This window comes from Pseudophryne corroboree, chromosome 6, assembly GCF_028390025.1.
Source record: "Pseudophryne corroboree isolate aPseCor3 chromosome 6, aPseCor3.hap2, whole genome shotgun sequence".
NCBI classification, from domain to species: Eukaryota; Metazoa; Chordata; class Amphibia; order Anura; family Myobatrachidae; genus Pseudophryne; species Pseudophryne corroboree.
The window spans coordinates 571,459,845-571,480,517 of NC_086449.1; the positions used below are offsets into that span (position 1 = coordinate 571,459,845).

Consider the following 20,673-nt stretch of genomic DNA (forward strand, 5'->3'; position numbering starts at 1 on the left):
CACAAAGGCTATCAGCCCCCCCATCCGCAGCCCATTGGATGGGGGGGGACAGCCTCGGGCTTCACCCCTGGCCCTTGGGTGGCTGGGGGGGGGGGACCCCTTGATTGAAGGGGTCCCCACTCCCCCAGGGTACCCCGGCCAGGGGTGACTAGTTGGATATTTGATGCCACGGCCGCAGGGCACGGCATAAAAGTGACCCCCGGCTGTGGCATTATCTGTCCAGCTAGTGGAGCCCGATGCTGGTGTTAAAAATACGGGGGACCCCTACTCTTTTTGTCCCCCGTATTTTTGGCACCAGCACCAGGCGCAGAGCCCGGTGCTGGTTTTAAAAATACGGGGGATCCCCTGTCAATTTTTTCCCCGCATTTTTAGAACCAGGACCAGCTCAGTGAGCCCGAGGCTGGTTATGCTTTGGAGGGGGGACCCCACGCCATTTTTTTTTATGATTTTACCCTTCCAGCATAAAAAAAAAAAAAAAAGTACCTAATCCCTTCTAATATAAATAGATCTGCTATTCCCAAAAAAAAAACACCAAAAAAAACATGTTTAAAATTTTTTTATTTGTTTTCACCCTCCAAAGTGTGGCGGATTGAAAATGACGAATTTGCTGTCTAAAAGCACTGCTGTCGAATTTCAAAACTTGAATTGAATATGCTTTGGTCGAATTGCAGCACTTGTATCATTGCAGAAAAGTCGAATTTGCAAAAATTCGAATTTCAAAAAGTCGAATTTTGAAAGTCCGTTTTTTGGTCGGAAAGCACTGAATTGCATAGGGGAATTTTTTTTTTTGGTCGAAAATGACCCGAAATTCGACAATTTCGGGAATTCGACCACAATTGCATATACCCCTGTCTGTGATTGACAGTCTGCTGCCATTTGGAGGGTGTGAAGGGGGCAGCCGTCATTGTGGGGGAGAGACGAGGCCAGGATCTGCGCCAGAGGATGAAGATTTCCTGGCCGCAAGGCAGCTCCTGCGACAATCAACTTGTATGACCCAATGGGTCACGCAGCCGACCAATGGTGTCAGAGATGATCAGGTACTGCGCCCTGGGATGCAGTTCGGATCAGTAATGCAGCAGGAGGCGTCACGCATTACCACATTAGTGCTATCGCTGCTGCTTCTATGTAAGCAGCAGCAATAGGAACTCCAACCACATCTCAATCAGACCCATCTCTAACATCGTTCAGAACTGAAATGGTCCCTATAAATAACTTCAAGTCTTCTACCGCCATATAAAAATGTTACAGCAGCACTGCAAATAGAAAACAAACAACAACAATAAAAAAACAACCAAGAACTCACTCATTTCAAGGTATTCTTCAAATAATCCATAAGCATTGATGGGTTGCAGGTTATAGTCTTTCTCCCATTGAGGAAAGCTAGCTTTCCCATGAGCACCATGTTCTTGTCTTAACTTTCTGCGTGTCCACCAATTCTGGATCAACCTGGATGGACAACAAACAATGTTAACTTGCCTCCACCCAAGATTGTATGTATGTCCGTCCGTCCCGTAGCTCCCGACCAGCGCTAAAGCTGTGCTGGTCGGGAGCTACTCTTGAAGTGCAAAGGCATCGCCGCTGTGCGATGCCTTTGCACTTCTGCGTGCGGGTGGGGGGGCGGCACTGACATGCGGGGCGGACTAGCCCTGTGCTGGGTGTCCCCCCGCATGTCAGTGTGAATGATCGTAGCTGTGCTAAATTTAGCACAGCTACGATCATCTCGGAATGACCCCCGAAAGTCTTAAGCGGCACACTTTCCTTCTGGTTAAGTTTATAGGCACCAATTATACCCCTTTCACACAAAGTCTGGTAATTTGCAGATAAACATGGTTCCTTTTTCTGTGTGAAGGGGTCAACCCAGGTTGAAATTCCCGGGACTTCGACCCAGGAATTTCGACTCGGGTTGACCCTTTCACATAGATGAAATACCCATGTTGATCTACAAATTACCATGTAGAAATTCTTGACCCAGAGTTACACTCTTTTGTTTATAATTTTATTTAGAAATGTTATATATACATTTATTTTTTTGTACCTTTCTCATATTAGGATTAATGCTACCAACCTATTTATATACTGCTATTATTTATCTTTCAGACTTACTGAACCCGATTGTATGAGATACATGTCATGTTCTTTTGTATTTATCTGTCTGTACTGTGAGAAGGTGCAATAAAAATATTAGTTATGGTAAAACTTACCGTTGATAACGTATTTCTCCTAAGTCCACAGGATAACATTGGTGCAAATCCACTGTCTCATCATCATATCCAATTGGTCAAAGCTTTCGGCCTCCCAGCATGCAGCAATCCCGTCAATATATCCCCGCCTCCTGGCTCAGGCAAATCAGTTGTTTTTCCAAAGCTCAAGGCAGGAGCATGATAGAGAGCCCTAATCAGGCGAGAAGAAAACACATGCACGCCCTTCCGTACAAGAAGGAAGAGGTTAGTGAGTGAAAGGATCTGCAAATCAGGAGCGTCAGGGTGGGATCCCTGTGGATCCTGTTTACTTAGGAGAAATAACGTTATCAATGGTAAGTTTTACCATAATGAATATTTCTCTGGCAGGGTCCAATGCTATCCATAGGATAGCATTGGGATGTCTCGAAGCAATTTAGTGGTGGGGACGCTCCTGACTGGACAGGAGAATCCTTCGCCTGAATTCAGCGTCCTGAGTGGCAAAGGTATCAAAGGCATAATGTCTAATGAATGTGTTAATGGAAGACCATGTGGCTGCTTTACATATCTGTTCTGCAGAAGCACCATGTTGTGCTGCCCGTGACGGGCCTACCTTACGAGTAGAGTGAGCAGAGACATTAGCCGGAACAGGGAGATCAGCTTGAGAGTATGCTACTGAAATTGTCATCTGAAGCCACCTCGCCAGTATCTGCTTGTCAGCAGGCCATCCTCTCTTGTGAAAACAGTAGAGAACGAAGAGAGTGTTTGACTTTCTGATGGCACTGGTACGATCCACGTAGACCCTTAAGGCATGTACTACGTCCAACGATGCATCTCCCGCGGAAAGGTCCGGCTCCTGGAAGGCCAGGACTACAATTTCTTCATTAAGGTGGAATTTAGACACCACCTTAGGAAGATACACAGATTTGGTTCTGAGAACCGCTCTATCTGGATAAAAAAAAAATCGGAAAATGAGGGCGACATAACAATGCCCCTAAATCTGAAACTCTTCTAGCTGAAGCAATAGCCAGTAGAAAGTGAACTTTAGCTGTCAACCACTTAAGATCCACTCGTTTAAGTGGTTCAAATTGGGCAACTTGAAGAGCCTTTAGGACTAAACTTAAGTCCCAAGGCACTGTAGGAGGAATAAGAAGAGGTTAAATGCACAGCATTCCCCGGAAAAAAGTGCGCACATCCTGTAGGTTAGCAATTTTCTTTTGGAACCATACAGTTAATGCTGACACTTGAACTCTCAAGGAAGCCACCCGTAGTCCATTCCTGCCTAAAGGAATGCCAGGACTCTGGAAACTCTGAACGCCCTAGGCTCAAATTTCCTGTCACTGCACCATTGAATATAAACTTGCCATATTTGGTTATAAATGCGAGCAGAGGAAGGTTTCCCTTGCTCTGAGCATAGTTTGAATTACCTGTTGTGAGAATCCTCTTGATTTCAGGATGGAAGTCTCAAAAGCCACGCTGTCAAAGACCGTCAATCCAGGTGTTTGTGATAGCAAGGACCCTGAGACAGTAGATCTGGACATTGAGGGAGTAGGAATGGAGCATCCATCAACATCCTCTGCAGATCTGTGTACCAATGTCTTCTGGGCCAAGCTGGAGCTATTAGTATCACAGCGCCCTTTCCTTGTTTTACCTTTCGCACTACCCTGGGTAACAGGGCGATTGGTGGAAACACATAGGCCAGACAAAAGTCCCACCTCACTGACAGGGCATCCACAAAGATCGCTCTGGGATCCTTTGTTCTTGACCCGACCGCGGGAACTTTGTTGTTCTGATGGGAAGCCATGAGATCTATCTCCGGTAACCCCCACTTGTCTACCAGAGTCTGGAAGACCTCGGGGTGTAAAGTCCATTCGTTTGCATGAATGGCGTGTCAACTAAGAAAATCCACTTCCCAGTTTAGGACTCCCGGAATGAACTCTGCGGACAAGGCTGGAAGATGAAGTTCTGTCCACTTGAATGCGTGACTTACCTCCTTTATTGCATTCTGGCTGCGAGTTCCTCCCTGATGGTTGAGGTACGCTACTGCCGTTGCATTGTCCGAGCGGATTTGGACTGGTTTCCCCTGAAGGATGTCCTTTGCCTGAATAAGTGCCATATATATGGACCGAAGTTCCAATATATTTATTGGCAGGCAACTTTCTTCCTTGGTCCACTGCCCCTGGAAGCAACTCCTTCCTGACACTGCTCCCCAGCCCTGAAGACTGGCATCCGTTGTCAGAATTTCCCAATCTGATATCCAAAAGGGTCTCGCATTGTCCAGATAGGATGTCTGTAGCCACCAGGCTAATGACCTTCTTACTCCCAGAAGGAGGACCATAGTCTGCCTCGAACAGAACTGAGCATACTCCACCATTTCGAATGTCAACACCACCAAGCCCATCACATGCATTGCGGCGTGAATGGATACCCTACTGTGTAGCAGCTCCTGAATCCTTGACTGAATTTAGGATATTTTGTTCAGAGGTAGAAATACTCTCTGAAGACCTGAATCCAGCACAGCCCCCAAATGAGTCATCCGTTGTGATGGCACCAGGGACGACTTTGCCCAATTTATGAGCTAACCGTGTCTCTGTAAACAAGCTACTGTCTGTTGCAGATGCCACTGAAGCAATTCCTGAGACTGTGCCAGGATTATTATGTCATCGAGGTATGGAAAAATCCTCATCCCCTGATGACTGAGATAAGATGCCATCGCCACCATAATTTTGGTGAATACTATGGGAGCTGTGGCCAGTCCAAAAGGTAGGGCCTGAAACTGAAAATGATGCTGGAGGATAGCAAACCTGAGATAGCGCTGATGGGACAGTGCTATAAGAACATGTAGGTAAGCATCCTGGATATCCAGGGAATACCATAAAATCCTCCGGCTCCATGTCCAAAATAATGGAACGTAAAGTCTCCATATGAAACCGAGGCACCCAAATGTATTTGTTCAGTGCTTTGAGATTGAATATGGCCCGGAACAAGCCATTTGGACTAGGAACAGGTTGGAATAACAACCTTGTCCTCGTTGAGCAGGAGGAACTGGAATTATCACTCCTGATTGAAGCAACTTCTGAACTGCCTCTTGCAAAGCCCTGGCCTTCGTTTCCACTGAAGACGGGCTGGTACAAAAAAACCTTTGAGGAGGGTATTTCTTGAAAGCAAACTCATAACCGTGAGATACCGCTTCTTGCACCAAGGCATCTGTGGTAGACTGCTGCCAGATCTGTGCAAACTGAAGAAGTCTGCCTCCCACCCTTGGTTCCCCCATGTGGAGGCCCGCACCATCAGGCTGATGGCTTACCTTCTGATTTGGAAGCTGGTCCCCTGGTAGCCCAAAGCTTTTTAGTCTTCCCAGACTTGTTGGATTGGGACTGTTTGCCATAACCCTTTCCGTTTGCTTTTCCTTGATTCCGAAAGGGCCGAAAAGCTGGAAATCTTGGTTTGAATTTGTGTGTGGAAGGAAACTTCACTTTCTTGGAGTCTGCTTCTGACTCCAAAAATAGGATTTCTCTGACGTCCTAGTGGATGCTGGGAACTCCGAAAGGACCATGGGGAATAGCGGCTCCGCAGGAGACTGGGCACAACTAAAGAAAGCTTTTAGGTCACCTGGTGTGCACTGTGACCCTCCTCCAAGCCTCAGTTAGATTTTGTGCCCGGCCGAGGTTGGATGCACACTAGGGGCTCTCCTGAGCTTCTAGAAAGAAAGTATATAATTAGGTTTTTTTATTTTACAGTGAGACCTGCTGGCAACAGGCTCACTGCAGCGAGGGACTAAGGGGAGAAGAAGCGAACCTACCTGCTTGCAGCTAGCTTGGGCTTCTTAGGCTACTGGACACCATTAGCTCCAGAGGGATCGACCGCATGGAACTGGCCTTGGTGTTCGGTCCCGGAGCCGCGCCGCCGTCCCCCTTACAGAGCCAGAAGCAAGAAGAGGTCCGCAAAATCGGCGGCAGAAGACATCAGTCTTCACCAAGGTAGCGCACAGCATTGCAGCTGTGCGCCATTGCTCCTCATACACACTTCACACTCCGGTCACTGAGGGTGCAGGGCGCTAGGGGGGGGGCGCCCTGAGCAGCAATAAAAAACACCTTGGCTGGCAAAAATACCACAATATATAGCCCTAGAGGCTATATATGTGATAATTACCCCTGCCAGAATCCATAAAAAAGCGGGAGAATAGTCCGAAAAAGGGGCGGAGCTATCTCCTTCAGCACAGTGGCGCCATTTCTCCCTCACAGCTCCGCTGGAAGGAAGCTCCCTGACTCTCCCCTGCAGTCTACACTACAGAAAAGGGTAAAAAAAGAGAGGGGGGGCACTAAATTTAGGCGCAGTATATATATAACAGCAGCTATAGGGGACATAATTCAGTTAGTCCCTGCATTATATAGCGCTCTGGTGTGTGCTGGCATACTCTCACTCTGTCTCCCCAAAGGGCTTTGGTGGGTCCTGTCCTCTGTTAGAGCATTCCCTGTGTGTGTGCGGTGTGTCGGTACGGCTGTGTCGACATGTTTGATGAGGATAATGATGTGGAGGCGGAGCAGATGCCTATAGAAGGGATGTCACCCCCTGCGGGGCAGACACCTGAGTGGATGGACTTATGGAATGAATTGCGTGCACGTGTCGACTCCTTACACAAAAAATTTGACGACATGCCAAATGCGGGACAGCCGGCTTCTCAGCTCGTGCCTGTCCAGGCGTCTCAAAGGCCATCGGGGGCTCTAAAACGCCCGCTACCTCAGATGGCAGACGCAGATGTCGACACGGATACTGACACCAGTGTCGACGACGATGAGTCTAGTCTAATGTCCACTAAGGCCATTCGTTGCATGATTGAAGCAATGAAAGAGGTGTTACAAATTTCTGATATAAACCCAGGTACCACTAAAAAGGGTATTATGTTTGGGGAGAAAAAACTACCCGTAGTTTTTCCCCCATCAGAAGAATTAAATGAAGTGTGTGAAGAAGCGTGGGCTTTCCCTGATAAAAGATTGGTAATCTCTAAGAAGTTACTAATGGCGTTCCCTTTCCCGCCAGAGGATAGGTCACGTTGGGAGACACCCCCTAGGGTGGATAAAGCGCTCACACGTTTGTCTAAAAAGGTGGCACTACCGTCTCCGTCTCCGGCCGCCCTCAAGGAACCTGCTGATAGAAAGCAGGAGGCGATCCTGAAGTCTGTATATACACACTCAGGCATTATACTTAGACCACCTATTGCGTCAGCATGGATGTGCAGTGCTGCCGCTGCGTGGTCAGATTCCCTGTCAGAAAATATTGACACCCTAGACAGGGACACTATTCTGCTAACCATAGAGCATATAAAAGACTCAGTCTTATACATGAGAGATGCACAGAGGGAGATCTGCCGGCTGGCATCTAAAATAAGTGCATTGTCCATTTCTGCTAGGAGAGGCTTATGGACTCGACAGTGGACAGGGGATGCAGATTCAAAAAGGCACATGGAAGTTTTGCCTTATAAGGGTGAGGAGTTATTCGGGGATGGTCTCTCGGACCTAGTTTCCACAGCAACTGCTGGGAAGTCAGCATTTTTACCCCATGTTCCCTCACAGCCTAAAAAGGCGCCGTTTTATCAGGTACAGTCCTTTCGGACTCAGAAAAACAGGCGTGGAAAAGGCGGGTCCTTTCTGTCCAGAGGCAGAGGTAGGGGAAAAAGGCTGCAACAAACAGCAGGTTCCCAGGAGCAAAAGTCCTCCCCCGCTTCTTCCAAGTCCGCCGCATGACGGTGGGGCTCCACAGGTGGAGCCAGGTACGGTGGGGGGCCGCCTCAAAAATTTCAGCGATCAGTGGGCTCGCTCACAGGTGGATCCCTGGATCCTGCAAATAGTATCTCAAGGGTACAAACTGGAATTCGAGGCGTCTCCACCCCACCGGTTCCTAAAATCTGCCTTGCCGACAACTCCCTCAGGCAGGGAGGCTGTGCTAGAGGCAATTCACAAGCTGTATTCCCAGCAGGTGATAGTCAAGGTGCCCCTACTTCAACAAGGACGGGGTTACTATTCCACACTGTTTGTGGTACCGAAACCAGACGGTTCGGTGAGACCCATTTTAAATTTGAAATCCTTGAACACATACATAAAAAAATTCAAGTTCAAGATGGAATCGCTCAGGGCGGTTATTGCAAGCCTGGATGAGGGGGATTACATGGTATCCCTGGACATCAAGGATGCTTACCTGCATGTCCCCATTTACTATCCTCACCAGGAGTACCTCAGATTTGTGGTACAGGATTGCCATTTCCACTTCCAGACGCTGCCGTTTGGACTCTCCACGGCACCGAGGGTGTTTACCAAGGTAATGGCGGAAATGATGATACTCCTTCGAAGAAAGGGAGTTTTAATTATCCCGTACTTGGACGATCTCCTAATAAAGGCGAGGTCCAAGGAGCAGTTGTTGGTGGGAGTAGCACTATCTCAGGAGGTGCTACACCAGCACGGTTGGATTCTGAATATTCCAAAATCACAGCTGGTTCCGACGACACGTCTACTGTTCCTGGGTATGATTCTGGATACAGTCCAGAAAAAAGTGTTTCTCCCGGAGGAGAAAGCCAAGGAGCTGTCATCTCTAGTCAGAGACCTCCTGAAACCGAAACAGGTATCGGTGCATCACTGCACGCGGGTCCTGGGAAAGATGGTGGCTTCTTACGAAGCAATTCCTTTCGGCAGGTTCCATGCCAGAATCTTTCAGTGGGACCTGTTGGACCAATGGTCCGGATCGCATCTTCAGATGCATCGCCTAATAACCCTGTCTCCAAGAACCAGGGTGTCTCTGCTGTGGTGGCTGCAGAGTGCTCATCTTCTAGAGGGCCGCAGATTCGGCATACAGGACTGGGTCCTGGTGACCACGGATGCCAGCCTTCGAGGCTGGGGGGCAGTCACACAGGGAAGAAACTTCCAAGGACTATGGTCGAGTCAGGAGACTTCCCTACACATAAATATTCTGGAACTAAGGGCCATTTACAATGCCCTAAGTCAGGCAAAATCCCTGCTTCTACACCAGCCGGTACTGATCCAGTCAGACAACATCACGTCAGTCGCCCATGTAAATCGACAGGGCGGCACAAGAAGCAGGATGGCAATGGCAGAAGCCACAAGGATTCTCCGATGGGCGGAAAATCACGTACTAGCACTGTCAGCAGTGTTCATTCCGGGAGTGGACAACTGGGAAGCAGACTTTCTCAGCAGGCACGACCTCCACCCGGGAGAGTGGGGACTTCATCCAGAAGTCTTCGCGCTGATTGTAAATCGATGGGAACGGCCACAGGTGGACATGATGGCGTCCCGCCTAAACAAAAAACTAGAGAGATATTGCGCCAGGTCAAGGGACCCTCAGGCGATAGCTGTGGACGCTCTAGTGACACCGTGGGTGTACCAGTCAGTTTATGTGTTCCCTCCTCTGCCTCTCATACCGAGGGTACTGAGAATAATAAGAAAACGAGGAGTAAGAACAATACTCGTGGTTCCGGATTGGCCAAGACGAGCGTGGTACCCGGAACTTCAAGAGATGATCTCAGAGGACCCATGGCCTCTGCCGCTCAGACAGGACCTGCTGCAGCAGGGGCCCTGTCTGTTCCAAGACTTACCGCGGCTGCGTTTGACGGCATGGCGGTTGAACGCCGGATCCTAAAGGAAAAGGGCATTCCGGAGGAAGTAATTCCTACGCTGATTAAAGCCAGGAAAGATGTGACTGTACAGCATTATCACCGCATATGGCGGAAATATGTTGCTTGGTGTGAGGCCAGAAAGGCCCCAACAGAGGAATTTCAACTAGGTCGATTTCTGCATTTCCTACAAGCAGGAGTGACTATGGGCCTGAAATTAGGCTCCATTAAGGTACAGATCTCGGCTCTGTCGATTTTCTTCCAGAAAGAACTAGCTTCACTACCTGAAGTTCAGACGTTTGTGAAAGGAGTGCTGCATATTCAGCCCCCGTTTGTGCCTCCAGTGGCACCTTGGGATCTCAACGTGGTGTTGAGTTTCTTAAAATCACATTGGTTTGAGCCACTTAAAACCGTCGATCTAAAATATCTCACGTGGAAAGTGGTCATGTTACTGGCCTTGGCTTCAGCCAGGCGTGTGTCAGAATCGGCAGCTTTGTCATGTAAAAGCCCTTATCTGATTTTCCATATGGATAGGGCGGAATTGAGGACTCGTCCCCAGTTTCTCCCTAAGGTGGTATCAGCTTTTCACTTGAACCAACCTATTGTGGTGCCTGCGGCTACTAGCGACTTGGAGGATTCCAAGTTACTGGACGTAGTCAGGGCCTTGAAAATTTATGTTTCCAGGACGGCTAGAGTCAGGAAAACTGACTCGCTATTTATCCTGTATGCACCCAACAAGCTGGGTGCTCCTGCTTCTAAGCAGACTATTGCTCGCTGGATTTGTAGCACAATTCAGCTGGCGCATTCTGCGGCTGGACTGCCGCATCCTAAATCAGTAAAAGCCCATTCCACAAGGAAGGTGGGCTCATCTTGGGCGGCTGCCCGAGGGGTCTCGGGTTTACAACTTTGCCGAGCTGCTACTTGGTCAGGGGCAAACACGTTTGCAAAATTCTACAAATTTGATACCCTGGCTGAGGAGGACCTGGAGTTCTCTCATTCGGTGCTGCAGAGTCATCCGCACTCTCCCGCCCGTTTGGGAGCTTTGGTATAATCCCCATGGTCCTTTCGGAGTTCCCAGCATCCACTAGGACGTCAGAGAAAATAAGATTTTACTCACCGGTAAATCTATTTCTCGTAGTCCGTAGTGGATGCTGGGCGCCCGTCCCAAGTGCGGATTGTCTGCAATACTTGTACATAGTTATTGTTAACTAAAGGGTTATTGTTGAGCCATCTGTTGAGAGGCTCAGTTGTTTTCATACTGTTAAACTGGGTATAGTATCACGAGTTATACGGTGTGATTGGTGTGGCTGGTAAGAGTCTTACCCGGGATTCAAAATCCTTCCTTATTATGTCAGCTCGTCCGGGCACAGTGTACTAACTGAGGCTTGGAGGAGGGTCATAGTGGGAGGAGCCAGTGCACACCAGGTGACCTAAAAGCTTTCTTTAGTTGTGCCCAGTCTCCTGCGGAGCCGCTATTCCCCATGGTCCTTTCGGAGTTCCCAGCATCCACTACGGACTACGAGAAATAGATTTACCGGTGAGTAAAATCTTATTTTTAATTACCTACCAGTAAATCCTTTTCTCGTAGTCCGAAGAGGATATTGGGGATTCATTTAGTACCATGGGGTATAAACGGGTCCACTAGGAGCCATGGGCACTTTAAGAATTTGATAGTGTGGTCTGGCTCCTCCCTATATGCCCCTCCTACCAGACTCAGTCTAGGAAACTGTGCCCGAGGAGACGGACATACTTTGAGAGAAGGATATAAAAGGATAGTGGTGAGATTCCGAACCAGCACACACAAACAAGAGGAAAGCCATGCTAACCAAACTTGGAACAGCAACAGCCGAACCAAAAAACAATACTTAACCACGTAACCGTGCAGGTCGAGCGAAGCACTGTGCGGGCGCCCAGTATCCTCTACGGACTACGAAAAATCCTATTTTCTCTTATGTCCTAGAGGATACTGGGGATCCATTTAGTACCATGGGGAAGTACCAAAGCTCCCAAACCGGGTGGGAGAGTGCTGAGGGTCCTGTGGAACTGATTGACCAAACTGAAGGTCCTCAGGGGCCAAGGTATCGAACTTAAAGAACTTTGCAAACGTGTTCGAACCTGACCAAGTAGCTGCTCGGCAGAGTTGTAAGGCCAAGACACCCCGGGCACCCGCCCAAGAAGAACCCACTGACCTAGTCGAGTGGGCCTGTACAGATTTTGAAAACGGCAATCCTGCCGTGGAATAAGCATGCTGGATAGTGAGCCTGATCCAGCGTGCAATTGACTGCTTTGAAGCAGGACACCCAACCTTATTTGGATTGTAAAGAACAAACAGTGAGTCCGATTTCCTGCGACGAGCTGTACTCTTCACATACACCTTTAAAGCCCTCACAACATCCAAAGACTTTGTAGTAACTGAGGTGTTGGTAACAACCGGAACCACAATTGGTTGGTAGATGTGAAATGCAGACACCACCTTAGGAAGAAATTGCTGACGATTCAGCTCTGTCCTCATGGATGATTAAAATAGGATTTTAATACCTACCGGTAAATCCTTTTCTCTTAGTCCGTAGAGGATGCTGGGGTCACCATAGAACCATGGGATATAGACGGGATCCGCAGGAGACATGGGCACTTTAAGACTTTGAAAGGGTGTGAACTGGCTCCTCCCTCTATGCCCCTCCTCCAGACTCCAGTTATTGGAACTGTGCCCAGGGAAACGGACATTTCGAGGAAAGGATTTATTGTTAAACTAAGGTGAGATTCATACCAGCTCACACCTCAAGCATGCCGCACAACGTGGCATTTAACAGAACACAAGCCAACGGCATGAACAATTGCAGTAACATGCTGACCATAAACGTAACACAACATGTGTGTAACCACAACTAATAACTGCAGATACAGTACGCACTGGGACGGGCGCCCAGCATCCTCTACGGACTAAGAGAAAAGGATTTATCGGTAGGTATTAAAATCCTATTTTCTCATACGTCCTAGAGGATGCTGGGGTCACCATAGAACCATGGGGTTATACCAAAGCTCTAGAACGGGCGGGAGAGTACGGATGACTCTGCAGCACCGATTGATCAAACTTGAGGTCATCAGCCAAGCTATCAAACTTGTAAAACTTAGCAAAAGTGTTTGATCCCGACCAAGTAGATGCTCGGCAAAGCTGTAACGCTGAGACCCCCCCGGGGCAGCCGCTCAGGACGAGCCCACCTTTCTAGTAGAATGGGCCTTCACCGATTTCAGTAATGGCAATCTTGCCGTGGAATGAGCACGCTGAATTGTACCACAGATCCAGCGCGCAACGATCTGCTTGGAAGCAGGACACCCAATCTTGTTGGGAGCATACAGGACAACAGAGCCTCTGTTTTCCTAATCTGAACTTCTGGAAGGGAGGCCAATTGCTTCTGAAAGAAAACTGACAAGGCTGAAATCTGTACCTTAATTGAGCCCAATTTTAGGCTCGCATCCACACCTGCTTGTAGAAAATGGAGAAAACGTCCCAGCTGAAACTCTTCCATAGGAGCCTTCTTGGATTCACACCAAGAAACATATTTTCTCCAAATACGGTGGTAATGTTTAGACGTTACCCCTTTTCTGGCCTGAATAAGTGTGGGGATGACTTCACTGGGAATACCCTTACGGGCTAGGATTTTGCGCTCAACCGCCATGCCATCAAACGTAGCCGCGGTAAGTCCTGATACATGCACGGCCCCTGTTGTAACAGGTCCTCGCGCAGAGGAAGAGGCCAGGGATCTCCTATGAGTAATTCCTGAAGATCTGGATACCAAGCCCTCCTTGGCCAGTCTGGGACAATGAGGTTCGCCTGAATCTTTGTTCTTCTTATGATCTTCAGAACTTTTGGAATGAGACGAAGTGGAGGGAATACATACACCGACTGAAACACCCACGGTGTCACCAGTGCATCCACTGCTATTGCTTGAGGGTCTCTCGACCTGGAACAATATCTCTGAAGCTTCTTGTTGAGATGAGATGCTATCATGTCTACTTGAGGAACTCCCCAATCACTTGTCACCTCTGCGAAGACTTCTTGGTGGAGGCCCCACTCTCCTGGATGGAGATCGTGTCTGCTGAGGAAGTCTTCTTCCCTGTTGACCACTCCTGGAATAAAGATCGCTGACAGAGCGCTTGTATGTTTCTCTGCCCAGCGAAAAATCCATGTGGCTTCTGCCATTGCCACTCAGCTTTTCGTTCTGCTCTGACGGTTTATGTACGCTACTGCTGTTACCTTGTCCGACTGGATCAGTACAGGTAGATCTTGAAGAAGATGTTCCGCTTGCAGAAGGCCATTGTAAATGGCCCTTAACTCCAAAACGTTTCTGTGGAGACAAGTTTCCTGACTTGACCATCTTCCTTGGAAGTTTTCTCCCAGCGTGACTGCCCCCCAGCCTCGGATCCCGAACCTACGCCCCTCTAGGAGGTGAGAGCTGTGTAGCCACCACAGGAGTGAGACCCTGGTCTTGTAAGACAGGATTATCCTCCGGCGCATGTGTAGGTGGGACTCGGACCACTTGTCCAACAGGTCCCACTGGAACACTCTGTCATGGAACATGCCAAACTGAATGGCCTTGTAGGCCGCAGCCATCTTCCCCAGCAACCGAATGCATTGATGGATTGACACTCTTGCTGGTTTCAGAATTTGTTTGACCAGACTCTGAAGTTCCAGAGCCTTTTTCACTGGAAGAAAGACTCTCTGTAGGTCTGTGTCCAATAACATTCCCAAAAACGACAACCACGTCGTCGGAATTAACTGTGATTTTGGCAAATTTAGGAGCCAACCATGTTGCTGAAGAACTGTCAGGGAGAGTGCAACGTTTTGCACCAACTGGTCCCTGGATCTCGCCTTTATCAGGAGATCGTCCAAGTATGGGATAATCGTGACTCCTTGCTTGCAAAGGAGAACCATCATCTCCGCCATCACTTTGGTGAAAAACCTCGGAGCCGAATTGGTAATGACAATCCTGTATTGCAAACCTCAGGTAAGCCTGATGCGGAGGATAAATGGGAACATGTAAGTAGGCATCCTTTATGTCCACTGACACCATAAAATCCCCTTCCTCCAGACTGGAGATCACTGCTCAGAGAGACTCCATCTTGAATTTGAATTTCTTTATAAAGAAATTTAGGGATTTCAGGTTGAGGATTGGTCTGACCGAGCTGTCCGGCTTCGGGACCACAAACAGGCTCGAATAAAAACCTTCTCCCTGTTGTGACTGGGGAACCCTGACTATAACTTGATTTTGACACAACTTTTGTATTGCGTCGCAAACTACCTCCCTGTATGGAAGAGAAGCTGGTAAGGCCGATTTGAAAAACCGGCGAGGGGGAACGTCTTGAAACTCCAGCTTGTACCCTTGGGATACTATTTGTAAAACCCATGGGTCTATGTCCGAATGAACCCAAAACTGACTGAAGAGTTTGAGACGTGCCCCCACCGGTGCGGACTCTCGCCTAGGAGCACCAACGTCATGCGGTGGAATTGGCAGAAGCCTGGGAGGACTTCTGCTCCTGGGAGCCTGACAAGGCTGGTGATCGTTTACCTCTTCCTCTAGTAGCAAGGAAGGAAGAACCTCGGCTCTTTCTGTATTTATTGGGCCGAAAGGACTGCATCTGATAGTGGTGCGTTTTCTTTTGTTGTGGAGGAACATAAGGTAAAAAAGATGACTTACCCGTGGTAGCTGTTGATACCAAATCATCAAGGCTATCGCCAAATAAGGCTTTACCTTTATATGGTAGAGATTCCATACTTTTCTTGGAATCAGCATCAGCATTCCATTGGTGAATCCACAACGCTCATCTAGCTGAGACTGCCATGGCATTGGCCTTTGATCCCAAAAGACCAATATCTCTCGCAGCTTCCTTAAGGTATGCCGCAGCGTCCATGATATAACCCAGCGTCAAGAGGATGCTATCCCTATCTAGGGTATCTATTTCAGTAGACAAGTTGTCTGCCCACTTTTCTATAGCACTACTTACCCACACAGACACAATGACAGGTCTGAGTAGCGTACCTGTGGTCGCATAAATGGACTTTAACGTAGTTTCTTGTTTACGATCTGCAGGATCCTTAAGGGCCGCCGTGTCAGGTGACGGGAGAACCACCTTTTTAGACAAACATGACAGGGCCTTGTCCACAGTGGGGGGTGACTCCCACTTTTCCCTATCCACCGAGGGAAACGGATAAGCTACCGTAATTCTTTTGGGAATCTGAAACTTTCTGTCAGGACCTTCCCAGACTTTTTCAAATAGCGTGTTCAGTTCATGAGAGGGAGGAAACGTTATCTCAGGTTTCCTTTCCTTATACATACAGACCCTTTTATCAGGGACAGCCAGGTCCTCAGTGATATGTAATATCTCTTTAACCGCCACAATCATGTACTGAATGCTTTTTGCCAATTTCTAATCTGGAATCGCTGTAGTCGACACTGGAATCAGAGTCCGTGTCGGTAGCAGTGTCTGCCAACTGTGCCAACGTACGTTTTTGTGACCCTGAGGGAACCTGACTTTGCAATAACATATCTTCCACAGATTTCTTCCATGCCTGGGTCTGAGACTCAGACTTATCCAGCCTTTTACTAACAAGAGCCACATTTGCATTCAAGGCGTTCAACACATTTACCCAGTCAGGCATCAGCGGTGCCGTCATGGTCACCCCCACTTCCTTTTGTGTCCCTAATACAGCCTCCTCCTGGGAATAGCCTTCAGCCTGAGACATGTCCACACACATGCACCAAACACCCACAGACACACCGGGCATATAGGGGACAGACCCACAGTAAAGCCTGTCAGAGAGACACAGAGGGGATTTGCCAGCTCACACCCCAGCGCTCAATCAGCGGTTCTGAAGCGCCCAATAAATGCCCCAGACCTGCAGCGTTTTTAATATAAAGAATATATTGCACCAAATTAGCCAGTGCCCCCTCCCGTTTTGCACCCTGATACTTGTCAGTGTGAAGGAAGGACCAGCGTCTCTGCAGCATGGTGGGGAGGAAATGGTGCCGAGTGAGCTGTGGGGATGAAGCTCCGCCTCCATAATGGTGCGCTTCCGTCCTGCTTCTTTTACTATATGATTATACTGGCGGGGGTTAGGACAGTGCCTCGGCACTAATGCCCCTCTTGCCAGTGTCCACTGAGGATTTATTAGCTGCCCAGGGCACCCCCCCCCGCGCGCGCGCGCGCCCTACACCCTGTAGTGCTGTGTGTATGTGGGAGCTTGGCGCGCAGCATCGCGCGCTGTGCGGTACCTCAGAGAATGCCGTCACTGAAGTCTTCTTTTCTTCAGCTACTCACCTGTCTTCTGACTTCTGGCTCTGTAAGGGGGTGACGGCCGGCTGCGGCAGTGAGCATCTAGGCGTACCCAGCGATCAGCACCATCAGGAGCTAATGGTGTCCTGTAGCCAGAAGCAGAGCCCTTGAACTCACTGGAAGTGGGTCATACTTCTCTCCCCTAAGTCCCACGAAGCAGGGAGACTGTTGCCAGCATCCTCCCTGAACATAAAAAACCTAACAAAAGTCTTTTTCAGAGAAACTCAGTAGAGCTCCCTGTAGTGCGTCCAGTCTCACTGGGCACAATTCTAAAACTGGAGTCTGGAGGAGGGGCATAGAGGGAGGAGCCAGTTCACACCCTTTCAAAGTCTTAAAGTGCCCATGTCTCCAGCGGATCCCATCTATACCCCATGGTTTTATGGTGTCCCCAGCATCCTCTAGGACATATGAGAAATAGGGGCTTTGTGAGACAACGCCCCCAGCTCTGACACACGTCTTGCTAAAGCCAAGGCCAACACTGTAACAATTTTCCACGTAAGATATTTTACGTCTACCTCCTGTAACGGTTCGAACCAGTCCGTTTGGAGTTACTGCAGCACCAAATTGAGATCCCAAGGTGCCGTGGGAGGCACAAAGGGAGGCTGGATGTGCAGAACCCCTTTCAAGAACGTCTGGACCTCAGGAAGAGATGCCAATTGTTTCTGAAAGAAAATGGACATGGCCAGAATCTGGACTTTTATGGAGCCCAGACGTAGACCCACATCCACACCCAACTGCAGAAAAAGCAGGAAACGTCTGCTCTCACACCAAGAGACGTATTTCTTCCAAATACTGTGGTAATGTTTAGACATTACCCCCTTGCTGGCTTGGATCATAGTCTGGATGACCTTCTCAGGGATTCCTCTCCTGGCTAGAATCAGCTGTTCAACTTCCATGCCGTCAAACGTAGCCGTGGTAAGTCTTGATAGACGAACGGCCCCTGTTGCAGAAGATCCTCGCGAAGAGGTAGAAGCCACGGATCTTCCAGGAGCATCTCCAGCAGGTCCGCGTTCCAGGCTCTTCTTGGCCAATCAGAATTGCTTGAACTTTTTCCCTTTTTATTGTTTTCAGAATTCTTGGGATCAGCGGAAGTGGAGGGAACACGTACACCATCTGATAGACCCATGCAGTTGCCAGAGCGTCCACTGGCACTGGCTGTGGGTCTCTCAACCTGGAACAATACCGCTTAAGCTTCTTGTTGACACAAGAGACCATCATGTCGATTTGTGGGCATAACCATCTATGTGTCAAGCACCTGGACACCTCCGGGTAAAGGCCCCACTCCCCCAGGTGCAGGTTGTGTCTGCTGAGGAAGTCTGTTTCCCAGTTGTCTACTCCCGGAATGAAGACCGCCGACAACACCACAGCGTGTTTTTTTGCCTAGAGAATTCTGGATACCTCTGACATTGCTGCTCTGCTTTTCGTTCTGCCCTGTCAGTTTATGTACGTTACTGCCGTCACATTGTCCGACTGAACCTGAATGGTCCGATCTTGAAGAAGATATGAGGCCTACAGAAGGGCGTTGTATATGGCCCTGAGTTCCAGAATGTTGATTGCAAGGACGACTTCCTGACTTGACCATCTTCCTTAAAACTGCACCCCCTGAGTGACCGCTCCCCAATCCCTGAGGCTTGCGTCTGTGGTTAGCAGAATCCAAATCTGAATCCCAAACCGTCAGCCCTCGATTAGGTGAGAAGTCTGTAGCCACCATAGAAGGGAGATCCTGACCTATGGCGACAGACGGATCCTCTGGTGCATGTGAAGATGCGATCCGGACCATTTGTCCAACAGATCCAGCTGGAAGGAATTCCTCCTCCTCCAGACCTGAGATCACCTCTTTCAGAGACTCCATCTTGAATTTGAATACTCGTAAGTACGGGTTCAACGATTTTAGATTCAAAATCGGCCTTACCGAACCGTCCGGGTTTGGTACTACAAACAAGTTCGAATAGTACCCCTTGTTTTTGAGATGAGGTGGAACTGGAACAGTCTATACCAGTCTTTGAATGGCATCCTGTAAGGTTATACTTGCCTCTTGTGAAACTGGTAAGCCTGATTTGAAGAATCTGTGAGGTGGGAGCTCCTGAAACTCCAGTCTGTAGCCCTGGGAAGTAAGATCTATGACCAAGGGATCCTGGCATGATGTTGTCCAGGTGTGACTGAAATTTTTTAGTCAGGCTCCCACCTGCCAGTCTTCCAGGACAACCGGTCCACCGTTATGCAGAATGCTTTGAGGAAGCAGAAATGGAGCTCTGTTCCTGAGAACCGGCAGTTGCTGGTTTGCGTGGATCCTATGACTTTGCCCTTAAACTTGCCAGTCCGAAAAGGACTATAGGGTAGGTCCTGAGTAGGTCTTCCTGGTCGGGGGAGCTGCAGAAGGAAGATATGTGGACTTACCCGCAGTAGCTTTGGAGATCCATTTGTCCAGTTCATCTCCAAATAAGGTCTCTCCTGTGAAGGGTAGGCCTTCCACGCCTTTCCTGGAGTCCGCAGTCCACTGGCGTAACCATAAGCCCCTGCGTGCTGACACTACCATAGCAGTGGTGCGTGCATTAAGCAAACCTACTTCTTTTATGGCTTCCACGATAAAGTTCGCAGAGTCCTGTATATGTTGCAGGAGTAACACAATCTCCCCCCCAGATAAGGAATCCAACTCTTCAATAAGGTTACCTGACCATTTTGCAATGGCTTTAGTAATCCACGCACATGCTATAGTGGGTCTCTGAGCCATCCCAGCAGCTGTGTACAAGGATTTGAGTGTAGTCTCAATCTCACGATCAGCTGTCTCTTTCAGGAAGCCTGCACCAGGAATGGGTAACACAATCTTCCGTGACAACCTGGACACAGATGCATCCACTATCGGCGGACTTTCCCATTTTTTCCTATCCTCAGGAGGAAAAGGAAAAGATGAGAGTAACCTTTTAGGGATGTGAAATTTCTTATCAGGATTAACCCACGGTTCTTCAAACAGGGTATTCAATTCCTTTGACACCTGAAAAGTGACTGCGGACTTATTATTCCTCACACTCCTCTGTCACCTTATCAGGAATTTGTAGAACATCTCTGATAGCTTCTAAAAGAGCCTGTATTCCCTGTGACAGAACAGCGTCCCCCCCTTCTGAATCCACCTCCCCCTCCTCCACGTCTGACCCCTCAGCATCAGAGTCAGACTGCAGGATATGGGCCAGAGTTCGTTTTTGTGGACAAATGGCAAGGGACTGAGACGTTTGTTTGGGGACTGAGTCTCTGTTCATAATCTCATCCACAGACTGTCTTAAGTATTGCGTCTCTTTCTCTTTGCGGGACAATTTATTAGAGATATTGGAAATCATTCCTTTGAGGGAATCCAGCCACGCTGGTTCTGCCCCACTAGCCTGGGAATTTGCACTACACTGAGTACATAGAAGTGAGCTCCCTGGGGAAGACGAACACTCTGCCGTACATGAAACACACTCTTTGCCTGACATATTGTAAATGTGACAGCACACACACAGAGGAAAGGTTAAAAACACAATTAACCCACAAGGACCCCTTCCAGGGAGA

The 20,673-nt window shown here is 48.6% G+C and overlaps 1 protein-coding gene and 1 long non-coding RNA gene across 3 annotated transcripts in view; one reads left to right on the plus strand and one right to left on the minus strand.

The window, feature by feature from the left end:
* ANO4 (anoctamin 4) overlaps positions 1-20,673 on the minus strand; it is a 416,268-nt gene that overhangs the window by 90,621 nt on the left and 304,974 nt on the right. For both annotated transcript variants that reach the window (XM_063927829.1, XM_063927830.1), the window contains one exon: positions 1,304-1,446. In XM_063927829.1, the coding sequence (XP_063783899.1) occupies positions 1,304-1,446 (143 nt within the window). The remainder of the gene's footprint in view (positions 1-1,303; positions 1,447-20,673) is intronic.
* Positions 1-20,673, plus strand: part of LOC134932954 (uncharacterized) — a 115,217-nt gene that overhangs the window by 56,213 nt on the left and 38,331 nt on the right. The gene's annotated exons all lie outside the window — the stretch shown is intronic.